This window comes from Oncorhynchus keta, chromosome 10 (assembly GCF_023373465.1).
Source record: "Oncorhynchus keta strain PuntledgeMale-10-30-2019 chromosome 10, Oket_V2, whole genome shotgun sequence".
Taxonomy (NCBI): domain Eukaryota; kingdom Metazoa; phylum Chordata; class Actinopteri; order Salmoniformes; family Salmonidae; genus Oncorhynchus; species Oncorhynchus keta.
Window position 1 is genome coordinate 65,517,927 of NC_068430.1, and position 15,650 is coordinate 65,533,576.

The following is a 15,650-nucleotide window of genomic DNA, read 5'->3' on the forward strand; positions in this document are numbered from 1 at the left end:
GTCTACTAATAGCATTGACTATTTACTACTAACAGTAGCCTGCTACATACTTGCATAACAATTCAGACTTCAGCTGGTTGTGACGGTCATGTCCCCTACTATATATACGGGGTTGTCTTTTTTCCAGAGTTTGGCCTGGCGTGTCACCTGGGAGTTCTGTCAGGGCTTCCCTGTATAGGTGTGGCCAAGAACCTCCTGCAGGTGCAGGATGTGGAGATGAACGAGGAGACCAGTCACAGGTGAGAGCTCTACCGCTCACATTTCACACCGGTAGAGAACAAAATGATGAACAGATAAACACATTTTTGCAGAGGGGTGGAATTGTTTTGAATCAAAGGACTAGTTTCCATTGATTTAATGGCGGAGTGTTCGCTAGTTATATTTAATGTGTTTTTTGTTTTTACAATAACAACTGGTTAAGACATTCTGATGGATAGCACTCAAATGAGATCTCAACTGGCATTGGACTACGAAACTGTAGCCTACCTACAGTAGGTCTGCATTTGATCAAATGTCTGACCGCCAATGTCAAGCTTTTGTCAAGCTTTTCTTCTCCTCTTCTGGGGACCATCCCATTCTGGGGACCATCCCATTCTGGGGACCATCCCATTCTGTGGACCATCCCATTCTGTGGACCATCTGTGGACCATCCCATTCTGTGGACCATCTGGGGACCATCCCCATTCTGTGGACCATCTGGGGACCATCCCCATTCTGGGGACCATCACCATTCTGGGGACCATCACCATTCTGGGGACCGTACCATACTCGTGGCATGGTCCCTTTGCCTGTTGCTGTATCAAACAACATTTGAATGCAACAACAAAATAATTATTGGCATACAGTTTTATAATGTTAATTTCATCTTCATGAATCATTCATGTGGGCTCTTGTCTACCTTTGAGCTCTATTTTTCACACTTAAACATATTGTAGCTGTGTTGAAATTGGAGCACAGAGAGCACAATGCATTATTCATCATTCTATTGTGATAAATGTTTTTAAGGTACTGTCTTTTCTTGCCTGGATCTATTGTAATATTTTATTGTGGGATGTTAGTTTCTCTCCCCAGTGTTTCTCTCCCCCAAGTTGAGCAAAAACAAAAACCTGTTGGTGAAAACCGTGAAGCAGCTCTTACTGAAGAGAATACTGGTGGGAGAAGTCTCCGGTAAATATATATATGTTTTTAAAGCAATTATGCAGCAATTTGTGTTATGTACAGTGCCTTGCGAGAGTATTCGGCCCCCTTGAACTTTGCGACCTTTTGCCACATTTCAGGCTTCAAACATAAAGATATAAAACTGTATTTTTTTGTGAAGAATCAACAACAAGTGGGACACAATCATGAAGTGGAACAACATTTATTGCATATTTCAAACTTTTTTAACAAATCAAAAACTGAAAAATTGGGCGTGCAAAATTATTCAGCCCCCTTAAGTTAATACTTTGTAGCGCCACCTTTTGCTGTGATTACAGCTGTAAGTCACTTGGGGTATGTCTCTATCAGTTTTGCACATCGAGAGACTGACATTTTTTCCCATTCCTCCTTGCAAAACAGCTCGAGCTCAGTGAGGTTGGATGGAGAGCATTTGTGAACAGCAGTTTTCAGTTCTTTCCACAGATTCTCGATTGGATTCAGGTCTGGACTTTGACTTGGCCATTCTAACACCTGGATATGTTTATTTTTGAACCATTCCATTGTAGATTTTGCTTTATGTTTTGGATCATTGTCTTGTTGGAAGACAAATCTCCGTCCCAGTCTCAGGTTTTCTTCCAGAATGGTCCTGTATTTGGCTCCATCCATCTTCCCATCAATTTTAACCATCTTCCCTGTCCCTGCTGAAGAAAAGCAGGCCCAAACCATGATGCTGCCACCACCATGTTTGACAGTGGGGATGGTGTGTTCAGGGTGATGAGCTGTGTTGCTTTTACGCCAAATATAATGTTTTGCATTGTTGCCAAAAAGTTCAATTTTGGTTTCATCTGACCAGAGCACCTTCTTCCACATGTTTGGTGTGTCTCCCAGGTGGCTTGTGGCAAACTTTAAACAACACTTTTTATGGATATCTTTAAGAAATGGCTTTCTTCTTGCCACTTTTCCATAAAGGCCAGATTTGTGCAATATACACGACTGATTGTTGTCCTATGGACAGAGTCTCCCACCTCAGCTGTAGATCTCTGCAGTTCATCCAGAGTGATCATGGGCCTCTTGGCTGCATCTCTGATCAGTCTTCTCCTTGTATGAGCTGAAAGTTTAGAGGGACGGCCAGGTCTTGGTAGATTTGCAGTGGTCTGATACTCCTTCCATTTCAATATTATCGACTTGCACAGTGCTCCTTGGGATGTTTAAAGCTTGGGAAATCTTTTTTTATCCAAATCCGGCTTTAAACTTCTTCACAACAGTATCTCGGACCTGCCTGGTGTGTTCCTTGTTCTTCATGATGCTCTCTGTGCTTTTAACGGACCTCTGAGACTATCACAGTGCAGGTGCATTTATACGGAGACTTGATTACACACAGGTGGATTGTATTTATCATCATTAGTCATTTAGGTCAACATTGGATCATTTAGAGATCCTCACTGAACTTCTGGCGAGAGTTTGCTGCACTGAAAGTAAAGGGGCTGAATAATTTTGCACGCCCAATTTTTCAGTTTTTGATTTGTTAAAAAAGTTTGAAATATCCAATAAATGTCGTTCCACTTCATGATTGTGTCCCACTTGTTGTTGATTCTTCACAAAAAAATACAGTTTTATATCTTTATGTTTGAAGTCTGAAATGTTGCAAAAGGTCGCAAAGTTTAAGGGGGCCGAATACTTTAGGTAAGGCACTGTAAATGTACCCTTTGTTTCGTTGTGGGAAATTCCAATCCAAAGTTACAAATCATTTAATTTTAAGGAAATGAATTGCATGCTTCAGGCTTGCAACAGAGCAATACTATAGTGTGATGGTTTGGTGTCTGTAATGACTGATGCAGGGGTGGTAGTAATGTCAGAGGTAAGGGTTTCACTCTCTTCTGGTGAAGGATTTTGAATGCGAGAGATGGAGACAGACAAACAGTCGGACAGTCAGACATGGTACTAACATGACTAATGTGACCACAATGGTAACAGATTTCCATCGCAAAAGGCCATGGGAGTTTAACTCAGTACCCTGAACACGCGCCACCAGCAATCAACTGCCAAAAGGCCTCCGCACCCTAAAAACTCAATTACCAGGCAATAACCGCAGCTCAAACTGTCCCCGCGACACACATCTATGTTAATGTACCGCACTGATCTTACATAACACTTTGTGAAAAACAGTTGATGTCCCTCAGCTCTAACGGCTGTTATGTTTAGACTCAGATTAGGTTTCCACTGTTTATGACCAGAGAAACTGGTAGCGACTCCCAAGTTAATTCGATCTCTCTCAGGCGACAGTTAGCGTCTCACAGACGATAGCGATCGCGTAAGCCTCGCTAACCGAACTACTGTAGCCGCGGTGTGGATTGCATTGGCTGAGGTTTCTGAGTCTCTGAACAGTATCTGTTCAGAGGCTCAGAAGCGCTGGCTCTTAGCTAGTCTTTCATTAAGGTATCAGGTAGCTTTTAGCCGTCCAGATACATTTCCCTCAGGCTTTTAGCGAGCGACGCTCCAGTTATTTTAAATGGAACATTAGAACACCTCTTATCTTGACTTTGAGACTGGCGTCAGGGTCCGTTTTCAAACGATGACTCACTGCAGATTGTAGAATGATAGATGTGACCTCCCTGACTTCAATATTGCTTAGATGCAAGCGTAGCGTTAAACTGCCATGTGTGCAGTTGTTTTTGCTCGTTAATCACATCAATGCAACATGAGTCATATTTGTTCCTCCAACTGCTCTCACCTGAAATTCGATTAGTGTAATCTGTGTTCCTACATCTAGAGTGAAGGAGACGTCAGACACTCAGACACCCAATGTGTCCCTCGGGTTATGAAATGTCCAAGTGTTTTTGGTAACATTGCGATGACGCCCAATAGGTTTACTGTTGGACAATCAATTCGAATTCAAGCAAAGTGTCCATTGAAACATCGCATTACAATTTACGTGAATAGTTCATGGGATTTAAACATGAAGGCTTGTATAGAAGTTCCTTTAATCATGGAGCCTCTGTTGTCACGGTGACATCACATTTCTGTGTCCGTGTTACCCACTGTGTCTTATTATGGGCTAAAGGTTTGTATGGACATGCCACTGGTCTTCTCTCGTGTGCGTGTGCGTGTGTGCGCGAGCATGTGTACAATGTGTGTGTTATGCGTCACTGCAACACATTCAGTCCCAGGTGTACAGACCATCAATGGTTCTATTGTGTGCATTGCCAGGGAGTGACTCACTGAGGACTGTTGAATGAGATGAGCTTGATGGATAGAGGCTTCATTCCATTCACACGACATCTGCTGCCCCTGCCTGATGATAGGTGGCTGGAATTCCTCTCTGTCTCTCTTGTTCACTTCTCTTTCTTTGTCTCCACTCTATTTCCCAGCTCTCACTCCTTTCACTCCTCTCTCTACTCTCTCTGCAACTGCCGTCTCTCAATATCTCATCGTAATTTTTTACCTCTCCCAGAACCCTTCACGCACTCTTTCTCCCCCTCCCTCTTCCTCTTCCTCTCTGGCACTGAGTCAAACCACTGTGTTATTGATGGTTGGTCTGTCTCATGTCCTACTGCCCAGGGTAGCTAACTCCGACAGACACACTGGTCTCCTAAATGCCACCAGATGGGCCCTGGGCCCTACCTGGCCCCTCACATGGCGTATCTTCACGTCCTGTATTATAATTAGTTATAGTGAAGTGGATAGGACATCAATGCTTTCATTAGTTTAAAGCCAAGTCCTCATCTCCAATGAGACACCTGTTACAGCATCAGTCTTGGCAACAGGGTTGAGGATGGTTCGTTTTGATCTGAATGTAACTCAAGCTGATTGCAGGATCTGAGAGCCTCTCTCATTTTAACACGATATCATCCAATATGTGTAATATCAGATTTTTACCTTTCAAGTTTAAGGTCGAGTGAAGACGGGATTGTGCCTTTTTTACGGACCGATGACTCACACCAGCCTATGCACTTCAAACGAGATATACATTTCATGACCAAAAATAAGTGGACACCTGCTTGTCGAACATCTTATTCCAAAATCAAGGGCATTAGTATGGAGTTGGTCCCCCCTTTGCTGCTCTAACAGCCTCTACTCTTCTGGGAAGGATTTCCACTAGATGTTGGAACATTGCTGTGGGGACTTACTTCCATTCAGCCACAAGAGCATTAGTGAGGTCAGGCACTAATGTTGGGCGATTAGACCTGGCTCTGCGTTCCAATTCATCCCAAAGGTGTTTGATGGGGTTGAGGTCAGGGCTCTGTGCAGGCCGGTCAAGTATTGTCATGCTGAAACAGGAAAGGGCCTTCCGCAATCTGTTGCCACAAAGTTGGAGGCACAGAATCGTCAAGAATGTCATTGTATGCTGTAGCGTTAAGATTTCCCTTCACTGGAACTAAGACTCCTGAACCATGGAAAACAGCCCCAGACCATTATTCATCCTCCACCAAACTCTACTGCCAGATGGTGAAGCGTGATTCATCACTCCAGAGAACGTATATCCACTGCTCCAGAGTCCAATGGCGGCGAGCTTTCACCACTCCAGCCAACGCTTGGCATTGCACAAGGTGATCTTAGGCTTGTGTGTGGCCATGGAAACCCATTTCCCGATGAACAGTTCTTGTGCTTGTTGCTTCCAGAGGCAGTTTGGAACTCGGTAGTGAGTGTTGCAACCAAGGATAGATGATTTTTACACACCTCATTACTCGGCGGTCCTGTTCTGTGAGCTTGTGGCATCCTATGATGGTACCGTAATGAAAGTCAATGAGCTCTTCAGTAATGCCATTCTACTCTGTGGAGATTGCATGGCTGTGTGCTCGATTGTATACACTGTGTGGCTGAAATAGCCGAATTCACTCACTTTAAGGGGTGTGCACATACTGAACTCAGCAAAAAAAGAAACCTCACACTGTCAACTGCATTTATTTTCAGCAAACATAACATGTGTAAATATTTGTATGAACATAACAAGATTCAACAACTGAGAGACAAACTGAACAAGTTCCACAGACATGTGACTAAGAGAAATGGAATAATGTGTCCCTGAACAAAGGGGGGGGTCGAAATCAAAAGTAACAGTCAGCATCTGGTGTGGCCACCAGCTGCATTAAGTGCTGCAGTGCATCTCCACACTCTTCCACCAAGGCACCTGAAAGTTCCCAGGTATTTCTGGGGGGGAATGGCCTTAGCCCTCACCTTCCGATGCAACAGGTCCCAGACGTGGTCAATGGGATTGAGATCCAGGCTCTTCACTGGCCATGGCAGAACGGCTGGTGGCATTGTCATGCTGGAGGGTCATGTCAGGATGAGCCTGCAGGAAGGGTACCACATGAGGAAGGAGGATGTCTTCCCTGTACCGCAGAGTGTTGAGATTGCTTGCAATGACAACATGCTCAGTCCGATGATGCTGTGACACACCGCCCCAGACCATGACGGACCCTCCACCTCCAAATCGATCCCACTCCAGAGTACAGGCCTCGGTGTAATGCTCATTCCTTCGATGATAAACACAAATCTGACCTTCACCCCTGGTGAGACAAAACCGCAACTCGTCAGTGAAGAGCACGTTTTGCCAGACTTGTCTGGTCCAGCGACGGTGGGTTTGTGCCCATAGGCGACGTTGTTGCCAGTGATATCTGGTGAGGGCCTGCCTTACAACAGGTCTACAAGCCCTCAGTCCAGCCTCTCCCATCCTATTGCGGACAGTCGGAGCACTGATGGAGGGATTGTGCGTTCCTGGTGTAACTCGGGCAGTTGTTGTTGCCATCCTGTACCTGTCCCGCAGGTGTGATGTTTGGATGTACTGATCTGGTGCAGGTGTGATGTTCGGATGTACCGATCCTGTGCAGGTGTGATGTTCGGATGTACCAATCCTGTGCAGGTGTGATGTACTGATCCTGTGCAGGTGTGATGTACCGATCCTGTGCAGGTGTGATGTTCGGATGTACCGATCCTGTGCAGGTGTGATGTACCGATCCTGTGCAGGTGTGATGTACCGATCCTGTGAAGGTGTGATGTACCGATCCTGTGAAGGTGTGATGTACCGATCCTGTGAAGGTGTGATGTACCGATCCTGTGCAGGTGTGATGTACCGATCCTGTGCAGGTGTGATGTACCGATCCTGTGAAGGTGTGATGTACCGATCCTGTGAAGGTGTGATGTACCGATCCTGTGAAGGTGTGATGTACCGATCCTGTGAAGGTGTGATGTACCGATCCTGTGCAGGTGTGATGTACCGATCCTGTGCAGGTGTGATGTACCGATCCTGTGAAGGTGTGATGTACCGATCCTGTGAAGGTGTGATGTACCGATCCTGTGAAGGTGTGATGTACCGATCCTGTGCAGGTGTGATGTACCGATCCTGTGCAGGTGTGATGTACCGATCCTGTGAAGGTGTGATGTACCGATCCTGTGAAGGTGTGATGTACCGATCCTGTGAAGGTGTGATGTACCGATCCTGTGCAGGTGTGATGTACCGATCCTGTGCAGGTGTGATGTACCGATCCTGTGCAGGTGTGATGTACCGATCCTGTGCAGGTGTGATGTACCGATCCTGTGCAGGTGTGATGTACCGATCCTGTGCAGGTGTGATGTACCGATCCTGTGCAGGTGTGATGTACCGATCCTGTGCAGGTGTGATGTACCGATCCTGTGAAGGTGTGATGTACCGATCCTGTGAAGGTGTGATGTACCGATCCTGTGAAGGTGTGATGTACCGATCCTGTGCAGGTGTGATGTACCGATCCTGTGCAGGTGTGATGTACCGATCCTGTGCAGGTGTGATGTACCGATCCTGTGAAGGTGTGATGTACCGATCCTGTGCAGGTGTGATGTACCGATCCTGTGCAGGTGTGATGTACCGATCCTGTGAAGGTGTGATGTACCGATCCTGTGAAGGTGTGATGTACCGATCCTGTGCAGGTGTTGTTTTTTTACCTTTTATTTATACAGGTTTTTTCTCATTGAGAACTTCTCTTTTCCAAGAGAGACCTGGTCCAATAGCAGCAGGGGGAACAACGTTTCAGACAAAACAACTTACATACACTAACACAACATTAAACAAAACTATAATCACACATACAGTACAACAAAAACATTTTACGTTAATAACACGAAAGTCTGGCCTAAGGACAATTACACTCTTCTGTGATATATTCATTGATCAAGTGTTTAAAATCCATCAACGAAACTAGATCATCACATTTTTTAATATTCAGGAGAGAATTCCAGGGCCACGGAGCTGAGTAAACTAAAACTATTTCTACCATGACCTGTTCTGATGTTTGGTACTGTTAGAAGCAAATGAGAATGGGACCGTCATTTATATTTATTTACCGACCTGACTAAAGAACAGAGATAAAATGGCATTTTTACCCAATATGGCCTTATAACTCAGTGTATATCAGTCTGTCATTGTTGAAGTGTACCTATGATGACAATTACAGGCCTCATCTTTTTAAGTGGGAGAACTTGCACAATTGGTGGCTGACTAAGTACTTTTTTGCCCCACTGTATATACAACATCACTCAAATCTAAAACCGATAGTAATGTACATCGTACCAGCTCCTTCCTGGCCTCAAAAGAAAAACAAGCCTCATGCCGGTAATAAAAACCTATTCTCAGCTTGAGCTTCCTTATCAAGTTCTCTACATGCACAGTGAAGCTCAGCTTATAATCAACCCACACACCCAAATATTTCTACACTTTAACTTGCTGTATAGTATGTCCAGCCAATGTAGCAATGACATGATTGGTAACATGCCGGGCATTTGAAAATACCATGCATTTTGTTTTACCTGAATTTAGAACCAGTTTTACAATCACACAGATTCTGTTGTATAATGTTAAATGCTCTTTGGGCATTTTCAAAAGCTAAAGATAAACTACTACCACTTGAATAAAGAACAGTATCATCTGCATAAAAGTGAACATCCTCTGTTTCAATAAGGTCCCCAATGTTGTTGATATACAAAATGAACAACAGTGGGCCCAAAATAGAACCTTGCAGATAGAACCTGAGCACACCTCTATGGACTCAGATTTACAACCATCCGCCATTACACATTGTGTACGATTTGATATTGTTTTGTTACACGTGGTCTGCCACTGCGAGGACAATCAGCTGTCCGTCCTGTCTCCCTGTAGCGCTGTCTTAGCCGTCTCACAGTACCGACATTGCAATTTATTTGCCTCCTTGCAGCATGCCTAAGGCACGTTCACGCAGATGAGCAGGGACCCTGGGCATCTTCCTTTTGGTGTTTTTCAGAGTCAGTAGAAAGTCCTCTTTAGTGTCCTAAGTTTTCTTAACTGTGACCTTAATTGCCTACCATCTGTAAGCAGTTAGTGTCTTAACAACCGTTCCACAGGTGCATGTTCATTAATTGTTTATGGTTAATTGAACAAGCATGGGAAATGGTGTTTAAACCCTTTACAATAAAGATCTGTGAAGTTATTTAGATTTTTACGAATTATCTTTGAAAGACGGGGTCCTGAAAAAGGGACGTTTCTTTTTTTGCTCAGTTAATACATAGTATATTACCAGGAAGGGAACAGGACAGCTACTAGTATGTTGCCTTGTGAGAAAGACAGGAACATGGCTGACGGGGCTGTGAAGAACATGTCAGGGCCTCATCCTCCCCTCAAAGAAAAGAGAGACCGAGGAGATGGCAGAGAGAGAGACTTTGATATTGCAAGAAAAATACACCCACAGACAGAAAGTCAGACATGCACAGACGGTCGGACAGACAGTAGTAGTGTGGATGAAGGATGGTCTGACTCCACTCCTCCTCCTCAGATTGCTTCATTGCAGAAGGGAGGAGACAGATTCCCTCTGACTACCGACTCAGGAAAAGTGCTGGGGAGGGTTAGACTCACACACACGTTCACCGTTTGCACACAAACACGTAATCAGTAGTTCTAAACATACAGTCTCTCCTCTGTCTGTCTCTCTGTTTCTCCTCTCTCTCGCTTCATCCCTTTTCGTCCTCTTTCTTTCTAGGCCCTGCGTAGTCCTGACGGCAGTACCAAACCAGTGTATGTTTCAGTGGGTCAAAAGATCAACCTGGACACGGCCCTGCGCCTCACACACTCCTGCTACCGTGTCCCAGAGCATATCAGACAGGTACACAAAACACACGCATACGAAAAGAGCCACTCCGTCACCAGATTAGAAGTCAGTCCGATCAATGAAAGCCAACTGTGATGAACCCTGTTAAATGTCAAATGGCTGGGAGGAACAGAGCAAATCAATACGGCTTGCTGGACAGGGGACACCATGTGAAGTTCACCTGTCTATGCTTCTCTCATAGAGCGGGATAGCGGCTGCACTTGCCACAAAGCCTGTTGTAGCATGGGCAGCGCCATTGAAGTTTATAATGGCAAAAACAGGGTGGGCTGGCTCTCTTTCTAACTTTATGCTCATCTCCACCTGCAGTCTGCACACAATCATCAAGTTTGCGGACGACACAACAGTGGTAGGCTTGATTACCAACAACGACGAGACGGCCTACAGGGAGGAGGTGAGGGCCCTCGGAGTGTGGTGTCAGGAAAATAACCTCACACTCAACGTCAACAAAACTAAGGAGATGATTGTGGACTTCAGGAAACAGCAGAGGGAACATCCCCCTTTCCACATCGATGGAACAGTAGTGGAGAGGGTAGCAAGTTTTAAGTTCCTCGGCATACACATCACAGACAAACTGAATTGGTCCACTCACACAGACAGCATCGTGAAAGAAGGCGCAGCAGCGCCTCTTCAACCTCAGGAGGCTGAAGAAATGTGGCTTGTCACACTCACAAACTTCTTCAGATGCACAATCGAGAGCATCCTGGCGGGCTGTATCACCGACTGGTACGGCAACTGCTCCGCCCTCAACCGTAAGGCTCTCCAGAGGGTAGTGAGGTCTGCACAACGCATCACCGGGGGCAAACTACCTGCCCTCCAGGACACCTACACCACCCGATGTTACAGGAAGGTCATAAAGATCATCAAGGACAACAACCACCCGAGCCACTGCCTGTTCACCCCGCTATCATCCAGAAGGCGAGGTCAGTACAGGTGCATCAAAGCTGGGACCGAGAGACTGAAAAACAGCTTCTATCTCAAGGCCATCAGACTGTTAAACAGCCACCACTAACATTGAGTGGCTGCTGCCAACACACTGTCATTGACACTGACCCAACTCCAGCCACTTTAATAATGGGAATTGATGGGAAATGATGTAAATATATCACTAGCCACTAAACAATGCTACCTTATATAATGTTACTTACCCTACATTATTCATCTCATATGCATACGTATATACTGTACTCTATATCATCGACTGCATCCTTATGTAATACATGTATCACTAGCCACTTTAACTATGCCACTTTGTTTACTTTGTCTACATACTCATCTCATATGTATATACTGTACTCGATACCATCTACTGTATGCTGCCCTGTACCATCACTCATTCATATATCCTTATGTACATATTCTTTATCCCCTTACACTGTGTATAAGACAGTAGTTTTGAATTATTAGTTAGATTACTTGTTGGTTATCACTGCATCGTCGGAACTAGAAGCACAAGCATTTCGCTACACTCGCATTAACATCTGCTAACCATGTGTATGTGACAAATAAATTTGATTTGATTTGGAGTCTGTTAGTGTTATTCTGCATTCCTGCCACTAGACTGTGCTGTTCCCTTAGAGAAAAGTGTGGTGCCATAACTCATCTGCCTTACACACTGTGCTGCTGTCAAAATCAGCCCTGCACTGCACCCAGTGCTATCACACACACACACACACACATAAACTCACTCACTCACTCGCTCTTTCTCACTCTCTCTACCCCCCCCTCTCTGTCTCTCACTGTCATTTTTCTCCACTGCAGTCAACACACACACACACACACACACACACACACACACACACACACACACACACACACACACACACACACACACACACACACACACAGCATTTCACACACCTCTATTCTCAGTATATTGCCAGGAGAGCTGCAGCAGTAGTGTATCCTTGGCTAACTCATCTCCTCCTGTGTGTGTGTTCATTTCATCAGTGAGTGTGCTAATGTGTTTAGTAGGTGCTAGGGGTTTGTCCAATAAGATTGAACCTGGACATCGCTGAGAGCAAGGGGACTGGCAGAGAGATAACAACAATGTTTCTTTCTCTCTTCGTATCTCTCCCTCTCTTCAACTCTCTCCCTCGTCTCTCGTTCCCCGCTTTATTTGGTTCATCTCACTTATCTGTCTTTGTCGATCTCTCTCTCTCTCTACACCTCTCTCTCTCTACACCTCTCTCTCTCTCTACACCTCTCTCTCTCTACACCTCTCTCTCTCTACACCTCTCTCTCTACACTCTCTCTCTCTACACCTCTCTCTCTCTACACCTCTCTCTCTCTACACCTCTCTCTCTCTACACCTCTCTCTCTCTCTACACCTCTCTCTCTCTCTACACCTCTCTCTCTCTCTACACCTCTCTCTCTCTACACCTCTCTCTCTCTCTACACCTCTCTCTCTCTACACCTCTCTCTCTCTACACCTCTCTCTCTCTCTCTACACTCTCTCTCTCTACACCTCTCTCTCTCTCTCTACACCTCTCTCTCTCTCTACACCTCTCTCTCTCTCTACACCTCTCTCTCTCTCTACACCCCTCTCTCTCTACACCTCTCTCTCTCTCTACACCTCTCTCTCTCTCTACACCTCTCTCTCTACACCTCTCTCTCTCTCTACACCTCTCTCTCTCTACACCTCTCTCTCTCTCTACACCTCTCTCTCTCTCTACACCCCCTCTCTCTACACTCTCTCTCTCTCTACACCTCTCTCTCTCTCTACACCTCTCTCTCTCTCTCTACACCTCTCTCTCTCTCTACACTCTCTCTCTCTCTCTACACCTCTCTCTCTCTCTACACCTCTCTCTCTCTCTACACCCCCTCTCTCTCTACACCTCTCTCTCTCTACACCTCTCTCTCTCTCTACACCTCTCTCTCTCTCTACACCTCTCTCTCTCTCTACACCTCTCTCTCTCTCTACACCTCTCTCTCTCTCTACACCTCTCTCTCTCTCTCTACACCTCTCTCTCTCTCTCTACACCCCTCTCTCTCTACACCCCTCTCTCTCTACACCTCTCTCTCTCTCTCTACACCTCTCTCTCTCTCTACACCTCTCTCTCTCTCTACACCTCTCTCTCTCTCTACCTCTCTCTCTCTCTACACCTCTCTCTCTCTCTACACCTCTCTCTCTCTCTACACCTCTCTCTCTCTCTACACCTCTCTCTCTCTCTACACCTCTCTCTCTCTCTACACCTCTCTCTCTCTCTCTACACCTCTCTCTCTCTCTCTACACCTCTCTCTCTCTCTCTACACCTCTCTCTCTCTCTCTACACCTCTCTCTCTCTCTACACCTCTCTCTCTCTCTCTACACCTCTCTCTCTCTCTCTACACCTCTCTCTCTCTCTCTACACTCTCTCTCTCTCTACACCTCTCTCTCTCTCTACACCTCTCTCTCTCTACACCTCTCTCTCTCTCTCTACACCTCTCTCTCTCTCTACCTCTCTCTCTCTACACCTCTCTCTCTCTCTACACCTCTCTCTCTCTCTACACTCTCTCTCTCTCTACACCTCTCTCTCTCTCTACCTCTCTCTCTCTCTCTCTACTCTCTCTCTCTCTCTACACCTCTCTCTCTCTCTCTACACCTCTCTCTCTCTCTCTACACCTCTCTCTCTCTCTCTACACCTCTCTCTCTCTCTCTACCCTCTCTCTCTCTCTCTACACCTCTCTCTCTCTCTACACCTCTCTCTCTCTCTACACCTCTCTCTCTCTCTCTCTACACTCTCTCTCTCTCTCTACACCTCTCTCTCTCTCTCTCTCTCTACACCTCTCTCTCTCTCTCTCTCTCTACACCTCTCTCTCTCTCTCTCTCTACACCTCTCTCTCTCTCTCTCTCTCTACACCTCTCTCTCTCTCTCTCTACACCTCTCTCTCTCTACACCTCTCTCTACACCTCTCTCTCTCTACACCTCTCTCTCTCTCTCTCTACACCTCTCTCTCTCTCTCTCTCTCTCTCTCTCTCTCTACACCTCTCTCTCTCTACACCCCTCTCTCTCTACACCCCTCTCTCTCTACACCTCTCTCTCTCTACACCCCTCTCTCTACACCCTCTCTCTACACCCCCTCTCTCTCTACACCTCTCTCTCTCTACACCTCTCTCTCTCTACACCTCTCTCTCTCTACATCTCTCTCTCTCTCTCTACACCTCTCTCTCTCTCTCTCTACATCTCTCTCTACACCCCTCTCTCTCTCTACACCCCCCTCTCTCTCTACACCCTCTCTACACCCCTCTCTACACCCCTCTCTCTCTCTACACCCCTCTCTCTCTCTACACCCCTCTCTCTCTCTACACCCCTCTGTCTCTCTCTACACCTCTCTCTCTACACCCCTCTGTCTCTCTCTACACCTCTCTCTCTCTCTACACCTCTCTCTCTCTCTACACTCTCTCTCTCTACACCCCTCTCTCTCTCTACACCCCCCTCTCTCTACCCCTCTCTCTCTCTACACCCCTCTGTCTCTCTCTACCTCTCTCTCTCTACACCTCTCTCTCTCTCTCTACACCTCTCTCTCTACATCTCTCTCTCTCTCTACACCTCTCTCTCTCTAAATCTCTCTCTCTACACCCCTCTCTCTCTAAACCTCTCTCTCTCTCTACACCCCTCTCTCTCTCTCTCTACACCCCCTCTCTCTACACCCCTCTCTCTCTCTCTACACCCCCCTCTCTCTCTCTACACTTCTCTCTCTACACATCTCTCTCTACACCTCTCTCTCTCTACATCTCTCTCTCTCTACACCTCTCTCTCTCTCTCTACACCTCTCTCTCTCTCTCTCTACACCTTTCTCTCTCTCTACACTCTCTCTCTCTCTACACCCCCCTCTCTCTCTACACCTCTCTCTACACCCCTCTCTCTACACCTCTCTCTCTCTCTCTCTACACCTCTCTCTCTCTACACCTCTCTCTCTCTACACCTCTCTCTCTCTACACCTCTCTCCCTCTCTACACCTCTCTCCCTCTCTACACCTCTCTCCCTCTCTACACCTCTCTCTCTCTCACCTCTCTCTCTCTCTCTACACCTCTCTCTCTCTCTACACCTCTCTCTCTCTACACTCTCTCTCTCTCTCTACACCTCCTCTCTCTACACTCTCTCTCTCTCTACGCTCTCTCTCTACACTCTCTCTCTCTCTCTACACCTCTCTCTCTCTCTACACCTCTCTCTCTCTCTACACCTCTCTCTCTCTCTCTACACCTCTCTCTCTCTCTCTACACCTCTCTCTCTCTCTCTACACCTCTCTCTCTCTCTCTACACCTCTCTCTCTCTCTACGCCTCTCTCTCTACACCTCTCTCTCTCTCTCTCTCTCTCTCTCTACACCTCTCTCTCTCTCTCTACACTTCTCTCTCTCTCTCTCTCTACCCCTCTCTCTCTCTCTCTCTACACCCCTCTCTCTCTCTCTCTCTCTCTACACCTCTC

At 46.2% G+C, this 15,650-nt stretch overlaps 2 protein-coding genes and 1 long non-coding RNA gene across 36 annotated transcripts; 2 read left to right on the top strand and 1 right to left on the bottom strand.

Moving 5' to 3' along the window:
- The first annotated feature begins 850 nt into the window (after positions 1-850).
- Positions 851-12,082, top strand: LOC118389582 (uncharacterized). The gene is made up of 3 exons (XM_052527654.1): positions 851-1,167; positions 10,116-10,238; positions 10,551-12,082. Exons 1-3 carry the CDS (start codon positions 995-997, stop codon positions 11,251-11,253), a joined length of 999 nt encoding a protein of 332 aa, XP_052383614.1. The 5' UTR covers positions 851-994; the 3' UTR covers positions 11,254-12,082.
- On the top strand, positions 7,059-12,082 carry LOC127932296 (uncharacterized). Of its 30 annotated transcripts, none has more exons than XM_052527636.1 (3): positions 7,059-7,725; positions 7,774-7,821; positions 7,894-12,082. In XM_052527636.1, the coding sequence occupies exons 1-3, from the start codon at positions 7,059-7,061 to the stop codon at positions 8,307-8,309; spliced, it is 1,131 nt and encodes a 376-aa protein (XP_052383596.1). In that variant the 3' UTR covers positions 8,310-12,082. The 30 variants fall into 30 exon arrangements, with proteins under 30 accessions (XP_052383596.1, XP_052383604.1, XP_052383598.1 ...); XM_052527644.1 differs by having other exon boundaries at positions 7,966-12,082; XM_052527638.1 differs by having other exon boundaries at positions 7,059-7,701.
- Positions 12,083-12,209: 127 nt separating this feature from the next.
- LOC127932297 (uncharacterized) lies at positions 12,210-15,212 on the bottom strand. Of its 5 annotated transcripts, XR_008144719.1 has the most exons (4): positions 12,835-12,919; positions 12,747-12,784; positions 12,506-12,657; positions 12,210-12,428 (listed from the first exon to the last, which is right to left on the bottom strand). It is a non-coding gene; the product is annotated as an uncharacterized LOC127932297 (long non-coding RNA). The 5 variants fall into 5 exon arrangements; XR_008144720.1 differs by lacking the exons at positions 12,747-12,784; positions 12,835-12,919 and adding an exon at positions 15,118-15,212 and having other exon boundaries at positions 12,506-12,673; XR_008144717.1 differs by having other exon boundaries at positions 12,747-12,913.
- Between the last annotated feature and the right edge of the window lie 438 nt (positions 15,213-15,650).